Source organism: Labeo rohita, chromosome 11, assembly GCF_022985175.1.
Source record: "Labeo rohita strain BAU-BD-2019 chromosome 11, IGBB_LRoh.1.0, whole genome shotgun sequence".
Lineage (NCBI taxonomy): Eukaryota > Metazoa > Chordata > Actinopteri > Cypriniformes > Cyprinidae > Labeo > Labeo rohita.
The window spans coordinates 9,334,703-9,355,468 of record NC_066879.1 but is presented as its reverse complement, the minus strand read 5'-3'; the positions used below and the strand labels follow the sequence as shown (position 1 = coordinate 9,355,468).

Below are 20,766 nucleotides of genomic sequence, written 5' to 3'. Positions count from 1 at the left end.
AACGTTTTTGTGTAAAATGTATTCAAAAATTTTGGAGGTCAGTTAGAAGTTGCATCTTCAAACTTGTAAGTGTTGTTAATACAAAACATCTACTTTTAGAAAATACACAGATTTATGGTTATATATTGATTTATTGAGTTACATTTATTTTTAATTAATCTTAAATTTTTTTTTAAAATTATCATAAAACCTGCAGAAACTCTGTCAATACAATAAATAGCATATCTCATGGCATAAGACAGCATTTGTGCTTCATATTTAAAAGTATGTGAACTGTGTAATAGGTGATATCTAAGAATGTGAGGCAGAAGCAGATCTACCTTTTTATTTTAGACAATCATTCTTTTTTTAAACACTATTTCAACAACAGGGCTGGAGCACTTTTAACATAAAAAGACTAAACTAATATGAAAGTTAAAAAACAAAAACAAAACAACAGTCAGAAGTGACCAGAACAATGTTCTGCTGTCCACCACCACTGAATAACCCAGAAATGGACTTAATTTGATGATATTCAAATAAAGGCTACACTCTTAAAAATAAAGGTGCTTTGAAAAGTTCTTCACAGACCCACAAAGAACCATTCAGTCAAAGGTTCTTTAAAGAACCACCTTTTTATAATCTGAAGAAGCTTTTGTGAAAAAGAAAGGTTCTCCAGATGTTAGGGATTCTTTATGGAACCATTTAGACAAAAAAAGGTTCTTCTACAGCATCATGAAACACCTTTATTTTTAAGAGCGTAGTTGTAGTCTGAAACAAATACATAAAATAAATCAATCTATTTACAGTAAATGCCTCCAGAGTATAACAGTATTGCACTGTTAAATTACAGAATTTAGCATATTTAATCTTGAGGTTATCACTTTTGAGCTGACAATACAATAACACATTTTATCCCATTTAAGCACATATATCTCATAACAGACAAAGAATTCAAATCATTCACTTGAATGGGCTGGTGTTAAAAAAGGTGTTGAGGCAAGTTGAAGCTAAACTCTGCAGGACACCGACCCTCCAGGACTTACTGTAAAAACCCACTATGCTTATGGACGAACGTCCCTGTTCCTTGAGTCTGTTTGCTGTGGTCATACATCAACTGGTAAATACCCAATGACACTCTACATTCAAACAGTTCCCTTAAAATACCTTAAAATACCTTAAAAGGTACCTTAAAATATATCCCATCACTTGTTTATTGGTAGACCAGCTATTTCATGCCCTTAGATCTGATGTCCACTGGAGCCTCTGTCCCAGTATTGATGCTTTTTGGGGCAGTTGTTGGTCTTATCAAGTCTGGCTGAGATTTGGATGGTGACTTAGGGGCGGTTTTGGGTCTCGCTGTGTCCTCTGGAGGTTTGGTGGTGGTCTTTGTGGGGGCTGATTCTTGTTTGGGTTTTGAGGTGGTTGCTGGCTGCCACAGGAAGAATTCGTGTAAGAGAGTGTTAACTACATCCGGGCACTCCATCATGACCATGTGGCTTCCGTCATCAATGATCTTCAGGAACCCCAGCAAGAGGATCTATAAGATTGTGAACACGGGAGGAAAAATATCTGTGGTCAAATCAAATCCCCAAAACTCTTTTCATAGAATCTTTTAAATCCCAAGAAAAAAAAGCAACATAAATAACTTCATGAATGAGGCCCAAAACTTGGAACATAAAGTCATTGTACCTCTGCCATACGCTGGTCCTCTTGTACTGGTACAAACTTGTCATACATGCCGTGAACCAGCAGAACAGGCACTGTGATTTCAGCATGGTAAACCTCATCGCCCTCTGGCCAGTACTGTCCACTCATCATGGACCGCAGAACAAAGGAAGACACGTTGAAGGCATTGTTCTCTTTTAGTAGTTTCTTTTCTCTTGTTCCCTGATGGGCAAATCCAGCCCTTGAAGAAAGAAAAACACATCTTTATTAGTTTAAAAACTCCTGAAAGGACAAACTGGTTGCCAAACATTGAAGCTGGCAAAGGGCAAGGTAAGGACAAGTGGGTTACACTTTATTTCGATAGTCCACTTTAGACATTCTACTAACGGCAAATAATTTGCAACTACATCAGAAGTGCTCAAACTCTGTCCAGGAGGGTTGGTGTCCTGCAGATTTTAGCTCCAACTTTTCTCAACAAACCTGCCAGGAAGTTTCTAGTATGCCTAGTAAGAGCTTGATTAGCTGGTTCAGGTGTGTTTGATTAGGGTTGGAACTAAACTCTGCAGGAAAGTCGATCTCCAGGAACAGGGTTGGGAACCCCTGAACTAAAGGCTGGAATACACCAGTGGTTCCAAACACTGCATATTTTGTATCTCTCCTTTGTCTGACACACCCATTTCAGGTCTTGGAGTCTCTACTAATGAGCTGATAATCTGAATCAGGTGTGTATGATTAAGGAGACATGGGAGACATGCAGTGTTGGGGGGCCTCCAGGAACATGGTTGGGAACCACTGGAATACAGTATGCAACTTTTGTCCAAATGTTTGCCCCGATTTACAGCCTGTACAGATCATATTGTATGATGTCACAGAATCCGACAAACTGGAGTCTGTGCCCATCATTCGCTAAGTGATTTTTAGAAATCTGCCAAATCTGAAGACTGGCTCTGACTTTTGCCAACTAGTGACAACTTGTTCAGACTGTAAATCGTGGCAAAAATCTGTGCAAAAGTTGTGAAATATATTCCAGGCTTTAGTAAAAACTATTCAATAAACAAGGTAGTTGCCAAACATAGACACTCAAGTTCAAACTGGCAAAGGGCAAGGCAAGGACAAAAATGGGTTGCACTTTATTTCGATAGTCCACTTGAGTCATTCTACTAACTGTGAGTAACTCTGAAACTACGTCAAAAGGCTGGAATACACTACGCAACTTTTGCCCAGATATTTGCCCTGATTTACAGCCCGCTAGCTGCCGAAATTCAGAGCCAGTCTGCAAATTTTGAGTTGACAGATTACATAAAAAAAAAAAAACTGCATAGTGTATGATGGACTCAGACTTCAACAAACTAAATTTTCTGTGAAATCTGTTGGCTCAAATCTGCAGACTGGCTCTGACTTTTGGCAACCTAGTGTCAGCTTGTCCAAACCGGGTCAAAAATCTGTGAAAAAGTTATGTATGTATTACAGGCTTTAGTAAAAACTAAATCAAATAGACAAGGTAGTTGCCAAACATAGACACTCATGTTCAAGCTGGCAAAGGGCAAGGCAAGAACAAATTTGTCCTGTGGACCATTATTCTTACATGAGAAAGCTCCAGGTGAGGCACGGGGACAGGAAATTAAGGACACACGTGGGCAAGTTGAAGACAGAGCAGAGACTGGGCTCGAGTGCTGTAGGACCTCCACCGTTAATCATCACAACTTTATGAACTTGTTCCGGATACTCATGAGCCAGGAAGGTACAAAACGAGACACTGCAAGACAAAGAAAATGCTAAAATGAGTGGAGGAACGTATCCGCATTTATCAGGCAAATGAATAAGCTTCCTTACCCATAAGAGTGTCCTACTAAAATATTTCGCCTCTTTGCATATCTCTTGAAGATGATTCTAACATCCTCAGCCAGAGCATAAAAAGTGTAGGCAGCAGGAATCTGAGGAGCTGAACTCGCACCATGGCCGGCCATGTCTGGGGCGATGACCTCGTAACCAAGTTGGGAGAAATAGTCCAGTTGGCTTCCCCAGATATCCAACGACCCCCCAACTCCATGTATGAAAAACAAGGCCACGTCAGGGTGAGTACCTTTGCAGCACGTGATCTTCCGCTCACAGTCAATCACAATTGAGCGCTTGGGTTTGCGCCGCCTGCGCTGCACTTGCTGCAGATCCTGCTGCGGTGCAGGTTCGGTATCCGTAGCTTGTCCTTCGGCCGCCGAACCCGGTGTTGGTTCAGCAGCCTGGACTGCTGAAGGAGCCTCACAGTTGGAAACATCCGTATCCACAGTGCTGTCTCCATTCTGATAGCGGACCAGCTCTGGATGGGTGGCTTCGTTGACGTTCTCAATCAGAAGTTGTCCGTTTCGGTACACTGAGATTTTGCGCTTGCAGCTCACCGTACCCCCTTCCCCAGTCCCTGGCTCCTCTACCACTGGCCTATCTGGGATAATATGTCGAACTCTCAGAACCCTTCCTGGCTTCACCTCAACAAATTCAAAACCATCGGTGGGCTCGGAGGACTCAATAGGGACCACAACATTAGTAGACTTCCCTGTAAAGCAACAGAATATTCCATCCACAAAGCTGGTGAGCATGGTGAACACCTGGGAAAATAAGAAGCACATGTGGGTTCTCAAAGATTTGGTGCTTTCGTACATTTGCTTTGACCAGTTTTGATTGGCAAACAAGTTGACCAATTATCCACACGCTCCTTTTGCCAAAAAGTGCCCCTAGAGCAGGGCTGGGCAACTTTGGTCCTGGAAGGCCACTGTCTTGCAGAGTTTAGCTCCAACCCTAATCAAACAATCCTACCTGTAGCTTTCTAGTGATCTTAAAGACATTGATTGGCTTGTTTCAGGTTGGAGCTAAACTCTGCAGGACAGTGGCCTTTCAGGACCAAAGTTGCCCAGCCCTGCCCTAGAGCATGATGTTGCTGCCAACATAGACTTTAAGGTGATGATACACAGGTCAACTTTTTAAGCAATGTTGCCTTTAACAGGCAACCAGGTGAGACATAGGGCCTCACGACCAATCCAGATAGGAATTTGTTGCCCATTTTCAATGGGAAAGTGCCCAAACAACATTGCTCAAAAAGTTGCCCTTTAGAGTCAGGGTAGCGCCATATTTAATTTATGACAGAAGTGAAAATGAGGGTGTGAGGAACAGAATTTCAGAGCATTCAGTGAAGTGTAGTATTGTTTAACAACATTGTTCAGCCAACTGAACATCTTTATGGAGACAAAAACACATTTAAAAAATTGAGAGAGTTCTCTGAGTTGAGAGAACTGAGAGAATTACGTGATCTAGGACCTTTTATACAGTGCGTAATTGCGAAGACTGCAATTCCCTAGTTTTTATCCGTGTTAAATTCAATATGGTGTCTAACCTGACTAAGGTCTCCTGATGTTTGAAGTTGCATGTTGGTTTGTTTTTGCACCAAATATAGTACTTTGCTGTCAGGCCTATTAGCTACTCTCACAGGACCACAGAATTATGGCACCTACTAGCATCTCCATGAATTACATTCTATTTCAGGGTGTGAAATATATGACTGCTTAACAAAACTCAAACCCCAAACCATTTTTTTAGAATCATTACCAGACAGTACCATACATTTACCATACATTTAATTACTCAGAATAGAATTACCTTCACACATACACTAATTGTCCCTCAAAATGTACTTAAAACCATTCTAAAATTATATTTAAAAAGACGCTTTAAAAATACTCAATGTGCTTTAGTGCTGTGGTCTTCATAACAGGGGGTTGGATCTGTTCTATTTTTATTGGAGACTGATATTGACATTTAAATACATAATGGACTTTTTTTCTATATCTGGCACCAAAAATGCCATGCAAATATATGAATATTTTTTAAAGCAGTGTAATTAGTTGCATCACAGTTTACTGGCTTTCCTTTCATTTAGGCCTTGGCCTTGTAGGTTGCCTCCAGTTTTGGTTATGATATACAAGTACATTTACATTCCTTCGCATACTGTACAGAGAAATATCTTACCTGATTATCGATGTTCCCGATACATGAAAAAGCTGGATTGTTGACTCCAGTAGCTTCCCTTCCCAGTGTGATAAAACTGCGGGCTGGTAATCTGCTACCCTCAATCCAATAATTGAATCTTTCAGAATCTCTTCAACGAGATTAAATTACTTTAAAGATACTTAAAAAAAACTTTTATGTAAAAAAAGAATAATACTACTAATAATTAAAAGAGCAACAACAGATCTGTTTTTCGCTTTCATTCACTACCTATCGTCCAAATCTACATGGCCACAGTAAGAAGTCCAGATTAAAGCGGATTACACCTGTTGAGCATATGCTGTTACAGCCTCACTGAAAACATGCTTTGGCTATTAATCACCAACTATTGTCTTGAGTGTATTATAAATTATTATAAATCTAAATTCAATTTAGCTTGACACAAAACAGTTTTTAATCTCATTTTTATTGATTCTCAAAAAAAAAAACAAAAAAAAAAAAACGTTGACCTCGAACAGAATTTGGGAAGGCTTCATAAGAACAAGAACATACAAATGCAGGTGTAAGTAATGCTGTAACTCTTTCAGCTAGATTTAGACTCAAGATGAGCTGCTTTCTGCACACTTCCCCCCCAAGAGGTTTTAAAAGCTTCCTTTACTCAAAATGTTGCATGCATTCTTTTTTGTTAACGTTGATGGCTTCAATACATCTTTTCAACAAGAACAAACTAACAAACTTGAAACAGCTGACTTAACCTAACACCGTGTCTCCAGCCATAGCGAAAACACAGAATATGTTGTGGACTCAACGCACATTGGCTGAAAGTATTAAGCCTCATGTGTAAAGCTCCTCTTGTTTATTGTACCCAACCATCCACAACCACAGCTCACTAACTCCCTCTGCAGGTTGAGACAGGAACTGCTGCATAGCAGCACCTTAAAACAACTCCAAAATGAAACTACAAATCCAGACAAAGGAGAGACACTATTAAACTGGAACCTGGAAAGCCCCCATCATATTTAGAAGGCAAACTGAATCGGCGCACAGGGATCAAGTCAGAGATCGAGTCAGGCATCTGAAGGCAAGTGATCCATTTATGATTCTGGAACGAACACAGCACTGAAAACCTATATGACAACGGGGGAAGTGGAAAGAGACTGACATTTGTATTTCTTCACATCACCAGAAATGTTATCCTCAACCTGTGACGACAGAAAAACAGTCCTAACAGTGCATTCATGCACAAGTATGCACCTGCTAGGAAGACTGCCACATTACCAACACAAAAAACTACATCTAAATCTGCCGAACGTGGCTGTACATTTCTGAAATTTCCCTTTTTTGGACACTGAAGCGAGACCCTGTGTTCGGAGTATATGATGAAAGCAGTAATTCACAGCTGAGATTACTAGGGTGTTTTTAAACTTTTAAACACTGCATTAATAGTGTCCTAACAAATTAAAATTTCACACACGTCCTCATAGCAGACATTCGTTTTTATGTGCTTGTTGAATATCTCTGTACCCGGCCCCCCTCGCTGTTCAGAGTTCAGCTGAATCGTCAAAGCTGGCAGTGGAAACCCGTCGCGCCCCACACGTTTCTAACTGGGCAGACAGGCTGGGTGAGGGGCACTGACTGCATCAGGAAGCACTCAGTAAAATTAAAAAAAAAAAAAAAAAAAAAAACACACTGTAAGAGAAGTGTTCTTCCATTTCTTTCTTTCTGAGATGAAATTCCTGTGTGGTGTGCGGGTGTTTGGGCTTGTTGTGTCCGTTCTTGTGCTGTTGGATGGTGGGTTACTCTATGAGTCCTCGTTCATCTCCTGGCTGTCTGTCCGGGCGATTTTGCGGGGAGGTGCTGGACTGCCGCCCTCCCCTTCTGCCTGCTCCTGCTCTCGCTTTTTAGCTGCATTCTGCATGACATAAAAAAGAATACATAAATTCATCTTTCTGGTAGCTAGAGGTTTGCACTGAAACAATTTTTCAGTCCCGCTCCTGCTAAAAATAAGTTATTTCTTCCTTCTCCCAACGTTTACTTTTTGTCCCAAATTTAGGCAGATTTTTCAGTCCCACTTCAGTATGATTCTATACCTTAAAATATAAAAGAAATTTAATTCTTTTTTCCCCTGTTCCTGTGCACTCAGCAATTTCAAACTTGTCCCACATCACATTCAGTTGAGTAGGTTCACACAGGACAACAAAACTCTACAAGTATATATATATATTTTTTTTTTTTACCAGAGTACAACAATAGGCCATTCACCCAGAATGCATTTTTGCATTCCATTGCATTGCTTTTTTTGTTTTGATGCATTTTGTATTTTCTATGCACTTTTCATATAACAAAGCACATATACATTCATTAATTCATTCACAAAAACATCAATATGACTAACGAGGAATTTTGTACTTTTTGGCTCCGGCTCTGCATAAACTCATTTTATATAATGATTTAAGCATATAAAGATTTAAACAAACATTGCATAGGAAGGAAAGAATGACATTAGTAAAAATAATAAATATGAATGAAATATTATGAATGAAAGTCATATTTTAATATATTTATCACTGTCAAATCGATTAATCATGATTAACTGCATCCAAAATAAGTTTTAGACATAATAAATGTGTGTATACTGTGTAAACTTACATGTATATATAAAAACACAAACAAATGTACATATTTAAGAAATATTTATGTGAAAAAATAAATAAATAAATATAAATATAAATAAATATAAATATAAATATAAATATAAATATAAATATAAATATATAAATATAAAATATATATATATATATATATATATATATATATATATATATATATATATATATATATATATAATTTTTTCTCTTTTCTGTGTACCATTACATTATGTCCTAACTAGACGTGATTTCATAAGATTCCAGCAATTCGGCTATGCAATGCAAAAAAATTAATAAAAAAATCCCAGAAGAACGTATAAACCGGCTTTCTCTGAAAGCACAATTCACTCGCAACGAAATGTATAATTATATAATCTAATTAAATATTAAATCTGATTAAAAATACATACTGAGTGACTGATACAATCTTTGTCATGAAATTCATTTGACAGTACACACTGTTTTTACGTTTGTGTCTTTTTTTAAGGTCTGAGGCAAATTATTCGACGTAACTTTTATTATGGTTATAAACGTCATGCAAAATGACATTCAAACTCACAGAGCTTTTAACATGAAACAAAGCACATATTCAGTATATTCTGCACATATTCATATTCTGTGACACTGCGTAAATAGAAATAATTTCTAAAATAGAATCCACTGTCATGTTTGGTTAGGACAAAAACTCTGATTAACACAGAAAAGATGCCTTTTATTATGTGTCGTGGCATCACGTCTGGTTAGGACAATAGGTGTGTTTCCATTACAGATTTGCACAAAACTTTTGCGATGTTTTATAAATGTTGATAAAAAAAAAACTATTGCGAAATGTAGGGTTGGGTATCGTTAGAATATTATCGATTCCAATTCCGATTCCGATTCTGCTTATCAATTCTGACACTTTTTGATTCCAATGTGAATAAAAGATGATATCAAGCATATTTATTCTGTTTCTTTTTTTGCTAAACATTTAATTGCAGCTGAATACCATGAACAAAAATCAACAGGCTACATAAAAACAAGATTCACTTAAGAGCTGTTTGCAAAATAGAGCTGCGTGATTCTGGATAAATTGGGTTGTTGTTGTTTTTTTAAATGGAAGTTGTGGCTCTCTTACGATTCTGAAGGAAAAAAACATTAGACAACTAAACAAAATCACATGTAGGCCTAATTTATAAGTAAATGATTCAGTGATTCACTCAAGATTTATTTAGTTCATTACTGGATGAATCAGTGTTTTTGAATGAATGATCAAAGACAAATACATTATTAACAGCCCCCTTCGCCATCAACTGGCCTAACAACGTAATCTATAAATCAAACATTATTTGGAATGTCAAATTAACTTTCAAAAGGATGATTTACTCTATTTTGATCTCCACAGTACATATCAGAGTTTATATCCAGACTATGAACTTTAATCCCAGTACCTCTATGATTATCTGAATGTCTGTAACACAGAAAAAATGAACTGTGTGGTTGAAAAGACTGTGAAACTGTTTCATTCATATACATGACGGTATGCTACAGGGAAGAAAGTTTAAGGAATCAAACAGATGAATCATTGTTATTTAGGAACAGAAACACGTTGGTATTTGTGTTTGTGACATTTAAAGATCTGTTAAATTAAAATGCTTTGTCATATTTGGTTGTGACACATCTATTGCAACATGTTTAGCTCATCACAAATATTATAAGCCTACTTTACTTTTTCGACTTCTGATAGCAAGTGTAGCCATACTTTGGAGCGCTATGCGCTTAGATTAGCGAGCAAAGACCTGGCAGATCACTAGGTCGGGTCCTCACAGATGAAAAAAAAAAAAAGTAAAAAAAGAACCGCATATACGAATCGATAGGCGTAATCGGAATTTTAATTTCACAAGAAGTATCCAATTCCTGACCTGAAGTATCTGTTTCTGGAATTGGAATTGATTTTCAATACCCAACCCTACCAAAATGACAGCGTTTCCATTAACCTCTTGCAAAAACGGATGTTGGTAGGTTTATGTTTATCGCAGTCACCGCACTAGCCATTAATTTTAATCGTAGGAAACAAACAAATCTTTACAGAAGTAGCGTTGAGAACTGCTTCTGGGACACTTCTAAAACATGCTGCGACAAACCTGGTATAAACACAAGCATTGACTAGAGTGGCCACGATCTGCTTCGGTGGCCATGTCTGAGTGTAAATAAGGGGTTATCCAAGCTTTAATGGCAAGAAAAGTCCCTTATTCAAGCATTGTGTAGTCAGCGGCCACATGAGGTGTTTTTTGAGGTTATAGAACATTAAAGAATGATCATGTGATTTTTACGTATTCAAGGTGACCTGTTAATGTGGAAAAAAATCATTTCCATTGCAGTTTTGCAAAATGTTCCTTTTTCAAATTGCCTTAAAATCAAACGCAAGTGTAATTTTTTTGCGAAACTGACATGTTTCCATTAGGCGTATTTTCAGTTCGCAATTTGAAGGTTAATGGAAACACAGATAGTGTTCCACACCCAATAACACATAAGGGAAGACCTTTGATATTCTGACAACGTATTTTCTTTGAGTTTTTATGTTTATGTTATGAAAAGAGTCAGTTTATCCATCTATTTGAGAGTCTGAAAAACACTTGCCTTTTTGTCCCACTGTTGATGAAGATAACGCAAAAGGATGTTTGTCTTCTCTGTGACGATGACTGTGAGAAGAGTAAAAGCAACCTAAAATTAGGCATCAAACTGAAATCAAAGAATTATGTGAGACGCATAAAATTTCAAATTTATTATGCAACACAGGTCTATGTTTTAAAAGGCCATACAACAGCCTTCATCCAAGCACTCACTCTGTTCGGAGGGATACTCTCGTGTAGGCAGATACACTGATGGCCTTCTGTTCTGTAAGACAGAAAAATGGACTGTTAATGATTTAACCAAACCCTGAAAATGTCATTCACAGCTGCGGTGTTAAAACGCTCGGTGAATATTCAGAAAGTCAAGCGTTAACGCTTGAAGAACAGTGTAAAGCAGCAAATCTTACCGATGCTTTACATACAGAGTCCGCGTGAAATCTGCTGAAGTTTGTCTTGTTATACACAGGTAGGCCTTTCAGGAAATCTGCCTATAAAACATTCAGAGATGAAAAGGTTTCAAATGCTTACTAGTAATATACCAGAAGGGCTAAATTAACACACTTGACATTGGACAGATAGTCGTCCAGAGGGGAAAGACACATTTTTCTTTTATTTCTGAGTTCACTTCAGTCTTAGCTGGAATTAAGGACGATTTAGTAAATAATAAATGGCTTTTACAACACAAAGACTGTATCCTAAAGCTTCCTTTTAATCTGTAGAGTTTTACTGACAGTTTACATACACAAAACACCATTACCCAACTACTGCACATGACATAATCCCAGAAAAATATCAATTGACTGTACTGACTGACCATAAAATCCATCTGCCAATGACAGATTCAAAGTGGTCAGACAGAAAGCATGACGCATTTAGCTAGCAATCAATGACAGGAGAGCACTTGTAAGCTCTTACAGAAATACACACATAATAAATAAACATCTAAATAATACATCTAAAGTAACGTATCTCATTTGCAAACACATAATGAGAGAGTAAACTCAAATCCAGATGGAGGATGATGCATTTCAAGCACTGGGCGTTGCCAGTCTAGTCCACTACATGTGTAGAGGATATAAGCTTTCTCGTTTTACATTTTTAAAACATTTTAATAACAACAAAACTACTAAAATATTCAGAACATATTCAAGTCGTGACTGCTGGATAAAAGCTTAGGCAAGTCTCGCTCGCGCTTCTCAGTAACTATGCTAACACGCGCTAACGTATTAGCATTTAAAAATGACGTGAGGTGAGGTGATTTAAAGATTACTCAAACACCAAATCATATAGTAACCACAAACAGATGTTTTATAACATTATTTAAACGTGTTTATTTCAGGTTGTTGTTGTAATGGAAGTGTATATGAACTATCCATGAGTGTTTGAAGCGGCCTAGCATGCTAACTCACTAAAGCAGCCTGTCAGATAAAAGGGACTAAAATCTCATCGATATAGTTTAGGTTTTAGCATTTACAATGATATTTCGGCGCCCAGTCTTTTAAAGCTCCGGTTACTGTGAATATGAGATGAAGTTATAAGTGTGCAGAAACTTACTTTGTCCATGGTGAAGTCAGTTCAGTCCTGTAAGTGTGTTTGTGCTCAGACAGGCCTGAACACTGACAGAAATCAGAGATTTGAAGCCGGTATCACTCACACACTCCCTCTCACTACTGATTGCGACACTAAAACACAGAAATATGTATGAACACAGAAATAACAAATATACAGCAGCTACACAACTACAGTATAGCCTCTGCTACAACACAGCTACCGACTGACAAGTCTCTCTCTCTCTCTCTCTCTCTCTCTCTCTCTCTCTCTCTCTCTCTCTCTCTCTCTCTCTCTCTCTGTGTGTGCTGTAATTTTCTGTCAGGTGTAGTACCTAGTAGCTACCAAATCACGTCTTTAAAAAAATTCACCATGGTAACTGTAATCTCCTTCAATATATATATAGGTCCTTTGTTGTTTCTACGGTAAAAATGTGGTAACCCGGTATTGAACACAGCTGTTTTCAAAATTAGAAAGAAAAGAAGGCAACAACAACAATAATAATAATAGTAAATAAAATAAAAATTAAATACATTAATAAATGTGTGCATTTCTCCATATTATAAATAGGGTATTATTATATAAATAATTATATAATATAATATATGATTCTCTTCATTACACCTTGTATTATGTTCAAAATTCAGGTAATTTTTTATGGAGTGGGGTCCATTATTACATTCAATCCAATCAGGGCTATTATAGTAAACTAAAACTACCCTTATGACAATTAACCATGGTTTTACTGTCCAAAAAAAAAAAAAAAAATGTATGTAAGGGTAAACCCATAAAAATACATTTTTATTACATGAAAAAAAAATCTTAACTGAAATAGAATATTAAAAAATATTTTATTTTAGCTAGTTAATAAGGCAACTAAAACAAAACTAAAAGCAATAAGGCAAACTAAAACCTGAAATACAAATAAAGAAAAAATATGTAATGTAAATATGTAGAACATCAAAAACTAATTACAAAATTAGTAAAAATGTAACTAAAATTTACATGACAGCAGAACATATAAAATAAAATCTAATTCAATCCTGGTGTTAAACAAAGCTGCTATCAAAATCATAAAATAACAATTATATTAAAAAAATAATAATAAAATAAAATATTAAAAATAAACAAATAAATTCATAAATGAATTAATTTAAATTATTTAAAAAAATTAAACAGATTAAATCCAATCAGGGGCTTTATAGTAAACTAAAACTAAACTCATAAAGATACATTTTCATTACATGAAATAAAATCAATAAATGAATATAAACTATACAGACGTGTTTAAAAACAGCAACATAAAAAATAACAAATACACAACAAAATTACAATTTTGACTAAAATTATACATGAAAGCAGAACATATAAAATAAAATCTAATTCAAAATATTAACAAAAACTGTTGTAGCCTGGTATTAAACACAGGTGTTATCAAATTAAGAAGAGAGAATAAAATTATATTTAAAAAATAATTAAAATATTACAAATAAACAAACAGATAAATATGTGTTAATTACTGAAATTACTATTATTATTATTATTTTATTTATTTATTTATTTTTTTTTTGTACAGCTATGTTCTGACTTCTGATGGTTCTGAATATTTTTATTAGGGTAGTGCAATTTTAATTTGAGTCTCATGATATGCAGTACTTGATTCTCTTCATTAACCCTGGCATTATGTTCTATTACGTTTTATGGAGTTCAGATTGACCCTAATTGGATTCAGTCACTGATAATAAAAGTCACATATTTACCTTATTTATTCCTAAACTGTGAATACCATAAATAATATTGTGACTAGTTTTAACATTTTAAACAGAAGTGTGGAAAAGCATATAGTAAAGCCAAGACCATGGGTGCGATAGTAAACATGCATGAACTGATAAAAATATTCAAAGCCTTCAATGCAGGGTAAGTTTCTTCAGATAAACCAAATGCATTAATATACTACGTTCAAGTTTTTAAAAACAAACAAACAAAAAAATCATATGAATTAGCCATCAATTTGCCAAAATAGCTATGAATTATGTGAGTGAGCATACTAGAATAAATTAGTTTCTACTGAAAGACGACTCAGAAAAACAATAAATTTAAATCTGTTTATTATCCCATTTCAATTCTTACAAAAATATGACAAAATAAAAGAAATAAATAATCCCATTCCCTAATATTGTTTCTTTAATAAAGAAAAGTTTTACAGTGGAACATTGGAAGAGCTCATGATAGGTTTGTGAGGTTGCCTTCACAGAGGGAGTTCTGCGGCCCCTCATCACAATCACTTCAGATTTCACAGTTAGACCCAATGTAAAGCAGTTCTTAGACGACAAACCTACGCAGCCTCGTAATGCTTCCAGCTTCTAGCTTGACTACTCGAATCATCAAATTAAACGATAACACAAAACGTGAATGTTACTAGGCCAGTCCGATGGTCCGACTACATGAATCGCAGAGATGATATGGACGGATGATACTGAAACATTACAGCAGCCTGATGGTTTCTAATATACCAAGATCAATCATTTTGCAGAGTTCAATTCAAAAAGAAAACGACCCCTACAAACAAACACTTTCAATTCTTTACCAGTTATTGACTTTTTTAAAGCCATTCTTACAGGTGACCTTTTCTGGAGACAGTATTTGGTGGAAAAAATTTAAGACCCATATATTGTTGTTGGTTGTAGTAAAGGATGAATTTATCAATGAAATGAAACTGATCTATAACCATAATTAATGGCTTGATTAACGTGTACGAAACAAATTTAGAACATAAAACATTAAAACTACCATTCAGGCCAAAATTATTATTGCAACAACTTCTTCAGCAAATTCTGTCAACCAAATAAAGAACTAAATGCATAGTTTGTTTTGTTTTCTATGAAACTTAAAATTAAAAATGTAATATTCCATTACATGAGGCACCTCTCGTTTCTTCATGACCTTATGCTGAAATATAAACAGCTTTACACAGATTCAACTGCTTCATAGAAACCCCTCATAGGGTGTGACATTGTGACTTCTGTAATGGGTTTTGATAGCAACAGCTGAGTACATTGTGTTAAGATAAGACCCTCCCTTAGTTGCTCAGGACAAACTTAGTCATTCAAAGTAGTTCTTTGATAAAACACACACTCAAACTGCCTCTACAGACAGAGATAGTTTGTTGGAAAAACATTTACAGCTTCCTTCACATTTCCAAACCGAAGCACGTGCTTAGCAGCTTTACACAAAAACAATAGGACTTGACACTATGTGCAAAGAGGAGGCAAATATTACTTTTGCTTCAGTAAAAAAACAAAAAACAAACACAAACATAGGTAGGCATGAATAAAATGAAGTTGGCAACAAGTAGATTAATAATAGCTACAGTGGACTATTTCGGTAGTGTATTAATAACAAATAAAATACAGTATTTTCATATGTAATGAGGCTGCCTACATTGGCTTGCAGGAAAATGGCTCATTAATATTTAATTAGCCAATTATTATCATCATAAACTACCAGTCAACATTTTGGAAACACATTTGAGAAAATAGGAAAGATATCAAAACTATGAAGTAATACAAACGGAAATATGTGAATTATATGTATAATTCATATACATAACAATGTATATGATTTAAGTACTGACTAAAAATGTTATATTTAAGCTTCTTAAAAGTCACCTTCATTTTTAATTTAAAAAAAAAGTCTAGCAGAAGCTTTTTTATAGAAAAGGGTTTTCAGTGTGTCCAAATGTTTGACTGGAGGTGTATGGAGGTTTGTTTCAACACTAGTAAAGTTTAGGGTAGTTTCCAATCTGACGTAATGTAGTTAAGAAGGGTTAAAGTCTGCACTATAGGTAATATTTGAGCTTGAAGGTTCAAAACAGATGCAATGCGATGACCATCAAATTCAGGAGATGACACTAATTTTCACGATCTATCCGGCTCATCCTGCTGCCTTTGTGTACAGCGCTTTACAATAGTGTGAAATGGATAAATGAATTTCGGACAAATAATCAACATCACACAACCCTTCGCATTTGTTTCATTGCAGTTTTCATTATTGATTTTCACTTGATAATTAACATGAAAATATTGCCATTCGGGGCCTATTCGGTATGGACGTACTAAACCACCAGTAGTTTTTGCTTGTAAAGTTGCTATTGCTCTACTAAACCAACTTTTTTAAACATGTACAAACGTTTTCATCACCCATAATTGAAACTGCTGCTTGTGAGATTATAGTTGTTATGATATTTCGGAGGTCGCACTGTGTGATTGATTTGTACGGTTTTTTTTTTTATATCGGCAACCCAATAAAATGTTACAATTTTTAGACTAGTAATTAAACATTGCACTTCAAAAACCGTCAGAAACGCAGCTCATGCATTCCTATTTGGGTTGCAGAAAAGGCAATGTGTGTGTGGATAAGTGTGCGTGTGTGTGGAGGGGGGGTCTTTTTTACGAAGTTCTTCTGAAATATAGCGAAGCATTAACCATTATGGGGTGAATTCACTAAACGGTTGCACCACTGTAGCGAAACCATGCGTCGTTTACCAACTTAACCAGGTTGTATATGCGCCGATATTGCACTGCGCCATGCGTATTTAAATTATGAGTTATCTATGCAAATGAGGTGCATTATAAAATGCACCAGATCAGCATTGACGGAAAACAGATTTGTATTTAAAATGGATGTTTGTGTGTTTTTCAGCAGCAAGCAAATTTTTTTTGTCGTTTTTTTAAAGTTGCGAACATTTTACTGCTCGCTATCTGTCAGCTTTTGTCTGGAAATAAGGCGCAGGCATCCTCATTACTAATTTTGTGTTGACTAGAACTGACTGATTGATCGGTTTTACCGATTAATCGGCACCGATAATTGTTCCCGTAACCGATTAATCGGCACGATAATCAATTGCTGGAACAATGAGTTATTGGCATAAATCCGTACTGATAGTTTTTCCAGGTAGGGTTCGTTTCTGGAGCGGCTGAGAAGGATTATACAGTGCAAAAGCGCCCTCTAAAGGTGAATCACTGGGATACTTCAGATGCGAATTTGAAACATAGACAACGAAATGGTGTGTATTAAGTACAGTGAATGTTTTCATATTATTATAAAGTAATTCATTTGTTGACTTAATTTGTTGTTACAATAGTAGAGAAATACCAGCAGTATGTTTGCTGTCAAGGCTGAAACGATGCTAACATTAGTAGCACCTCAGGCGGCTAAAACGTGACAAAAGTCCTAAATGTTTAACGTCTTTTTGCTTTAGTTGATATCCAGCCAGTCACTTTTATTCATTTCTTAGCCAGCAAAGTTGCATATTTAAAGCTAGTGATGCGAGAAAGCAAACAGAAACATAAACAAATCAGTAACACATCCAATTTCAGTGGGAATTTCCATTAGCATTTTTCCATTACATTAGATTTGACCCAAATCGTTTTATATATCATTTAAAATCTACAGTACATTTTCATGTTTCAGTACTGTTTTTTTGTAATGAAGCTCAGCACTATTTTATATGGAGTGTTATGTTTATTTTTATTCAGTATCGGTTGATTAATCGGTTATCAGCCAGCGTGGTGCAACATAGTTCTCGTTATCGGTAAAATCCGCTTTCAGTCGACCTCTAGTGTTGAGCATTACCTGATACGCTTACTTCAGTGAATCGGGTGCTAAAACAAAGCACGCAGCACGTGCAAATGCACAACGCTAATCTGTGGACTCAAGATATTCTAAAGCCGAAAGTAAACTTCCCTAGTCCATGTCCTGCTCTGGCTAGTTAATAGTCCATGTGATGCAATTTCTGTTATTAGCCATGCCCAATTGTATTATCATTTGTAGTATGCAAATGGAGTGCATTATAAAATGCGCCAGATCAGCATTGATGGAAAACAAATTTGTATTTAAAATGGATGTTTGTGTATTTTTTCCAGCAGCAAGCAATTTTTTTGTTGTGTTTTTAAAAGTTTCGAACATTTTAACGCTCGCTATCTGTCAACTTTACCGATTAATCGGCACCGATAATTGTTCCAGTAACCGATTAATCTGCACCGATAATCGATTGCTGGAACAATGAGTTATCAGCATAAATCCTTACCGCCAAATTTTTGACTTATGCATGTACAAAAAGAGAAGTCCACTAGGTGGCGTGCGTGCTAAACACATCTATGTTCAGTGTCAATAGAGTATATTTCCACGGTCTCTTGTTTGCTAGACGGAGCAGAATACGGAAAATGAAGTACACCCCGGCCTTTAGTGAATTCCCCATTATGTCTACTTAACAGCTTCCAGGTCAAGTCTTGCACAGCCTCATAAAACATTCCCACTCTCCCACCCTCAGTGTTACTAAGTAGTTTCTCACTGTTTTTTTTAACTGGAGATCATTTTCTGGTTACATCTTAGGGCCTGATGGATCAGTATCAGTTGAGGATCCATTCTCCCCATTCTCTCCACAAGGGGATGGGATTTCGTCCGGGACCCCGTTGAGGTCGGACTTTGTTGGGGGCTTGTCCTGCACCTGTCCCCCATCCCCTGGTTTTGACGGCTGAGCCCCATTCACACATGCCCCTCCTTCTGATTTCCCAAAGTTAAAGAGTTTTCCAGGATTGAAGGACTTGTTGGGTGATTGGGACCTTTCAGCCCTTTCCTGGACTGGAGGAGCTGTTGACGCACTAGCGGTAGCCGTCGCCGCCTCCTTCTTGTTCTCAGGAGACTTTAGGAACTTAAAACTAAGGAAACCTGGTAGCTTGGGTTCGCTACCCGTGGGTGACTGCGGGGAACGGGCTGTGCCGGAGGAAAACTTGTTCTGTAGAGGGATGATCTGCTTTAGTTTCATGACATTGTTGTTTCCGAGAAGCGAGCTGGGACGTTTGGGTTTCTCCCCTCCAGAAGCGCCTCCCCCACCCCCTGGTCTGGATTTGCCACTGTGGCTCTTGTCGTGGTGGTGATCACCACCCGACGAGTCCGAGCGGCCGTCATCTCGATCACGACGGGCCTGATACTCCGCCTGGCGCTGCCGCTCCTCCTCTTCACGCTTCCTCCTTTGCTGCTCCTGGAAATGTTGCTGTGCCTGACGCTCATGCTTCTAAAAACACATGTACACCAGCAATGAATCCAGTTGCTGCCAAAATCTCACATTCTTTAGTTTCCTAAATATTGTTTTGGTCAACAGTGGATGGGGTATTACCTTAAACGCCTCTTTGCGCTGAAACTCCAGCTTGGCCATTTCCTCTCCGACCCAGCTGGGGATGTCTGGTATTGCCACATGAATGATATACTTCAGTAGTACTGCAAAGTGCTGCTCACGAGAGGAATGAGAGAAAGAAAATACAAATCAGTTCATTGTCATTTCCCTTACGTGTGATAGGAAACTGTCACTTAAAGAAGTCCTTTAACTCCAAATCCAAGTTGTCTTCAGGTGAAAGAAGTCATAGTCGGACATACTGGCATGGTTTGAGAACTGAATAGAGGTATGTTTTATGACTGTACTAAAAGCATAGAAGTAATAATGATAACATTTTTGAAGTGAGAACAAATGACTAAGCTAATCTCATATGATTCACTGAGGAAGCAGATGGTCTCAGTGGCTAATTTTGGCCCTGAGGGTCTTATAGAAAGGAGCTTTTCTTCTACTAAAGGCTGGAATACACTACACAACTTCTGTCCAGATTTTTGCCAATTTGCAGTCTGGACTATTTGATGCTAGTTGCTGAAGTTCGAGTCAGTCTGCACATTTTGGGCAGTCAGAGCTTTCACAGAAAATCACATAGTGTATAAAAGGCATAGAGTCTGAATTGTCTTATTTGAATGTAAACAGTTCATTCATACAGTGTTGTACTTTACATCAGTGGTTCCCAGCCACGTTTCTGGAGGCCCCCCAACACTGCATGCTTTCCATGTTTCCTTAATCAAACACACCTGATTCAGATCGTTTGCTTATTAGTAGAGACTCCAAGACCTGAAATGGGTGTGTGAGACAAAGGAGAGATGCAAAATGTGCAGTGTTGTGGGGCCTCCACTTTGTGTTGTCTGTTTCTTGTTTTCAATAAGCTTGAGAACTGTTTATTAATACTAGATGTACTAGTGTTTCCTGCTCAGTAACTTCCTGAAAAAACATTATATATTTATATTATATATTATATAGGCAGCAAGCATCAGACCAACTGCAGCAATGAGTAACTGAAGCCATTTTTAGATGATTTTAGTCAGAGTGGTTTAAAAATCATAAATACAACCACTAGTAATAAGATTTAATGGGTTATCACTTTTGACCAATAGGTGGCCCTGTTATAAAATCAATGTGGTGTGTTCTGTGTGAGGTGACAATG

The 20,766-nt window shown here is 36.9% G+C and overlaps 3 protein-coding genes across 4 annotated transcripts in view; all 3 read right to left on the bottom strand.

The window, feature by feature from the left end:
- Positions 1-162: 162 nt before the first annotated feature.
- On the bottom strand, positions 163-5,956 carry abhd8b (abhydrolase domain containing 8b). Of its 2 annotated transcripts, XM_051123062.1 has the most exons (5): positions 5,662-5,956; positions 3,481-4,247; positions 3,233-3,403; positions 1,672-1,888; positions 163-1,519 (listed from the first exon to the last, which is right to left on the bottom strand). In XM_051123062.1, the coding sequence occupies exons 2-5, from the start codon at positions 4,236-4,238 to the stop codon at positions 1,208-1,210; spliced, it is 1,458 nt and encodes a 485-aa protein (XP_050979019.1). In that variant the 5' UTR covers positions 4,239-4,247; positions 5,662-5,956; the 3' UTR covers positions 163-1,207. The 2 variants fall into 2 exon arrangements, with proteins under 2 accessions (XP_050979019.1, XP_050979018.1); XM_051123061.1 differs by having other exon boundaries at positions 3,481-5,956.
- Positions 5,957-6,087: 131 nt separating this feature from the next.
- dda1 (DET1 and DDB1 associated 1) lies at positions 6,088-12,710 on the bottom strand. Its single transcript, XM_051123063.1, has 5 exons — positions 12,455-12,710; positions 11,308-11,388; positions 11,114-11,165; positions 10,908-10,969; positions 6,088-7,552 (listed from the first exon to the last, which is right to left on the bottom strand). Exons 1-5 carry the CDS (start codon positions 12,461-12,463, stop codon positions 7,442-7,444), a joined length of 315 nt encoding a protein of 104 aa, XP_050979020.1. The 5' UTR covers positions 12,464-12,710; the 3' UTR covers positions 6,088-7,441.
- A 1,829-nt stretch (positions 12,711-14,539) lies between these two features.
- The window catches only part of ano8b (anoctamin 8b), a 31,313-nt gene continuing 25,086 nt past the window's right edge, over positions 14,540-20,766 (bottom strand). Inside the window, exons 16-17 of the mRNA XM_051122918.1 lie at positions 19,626-19,736; positions 14,540-19,523 (exon numbers count right to left, since the gene is read on the bottom strand). Of these exons, the coding sequence (XP_050978875.1) occupies positions 18,831-19,523; positions 19,626-19,736 (804 nt within the window). The 3' untranslated portion in view covers positions 14,540-18,830. The remainder of the gene's footprint in view (positions 19,524-19,625; positions 19,737-20,766) is intronic.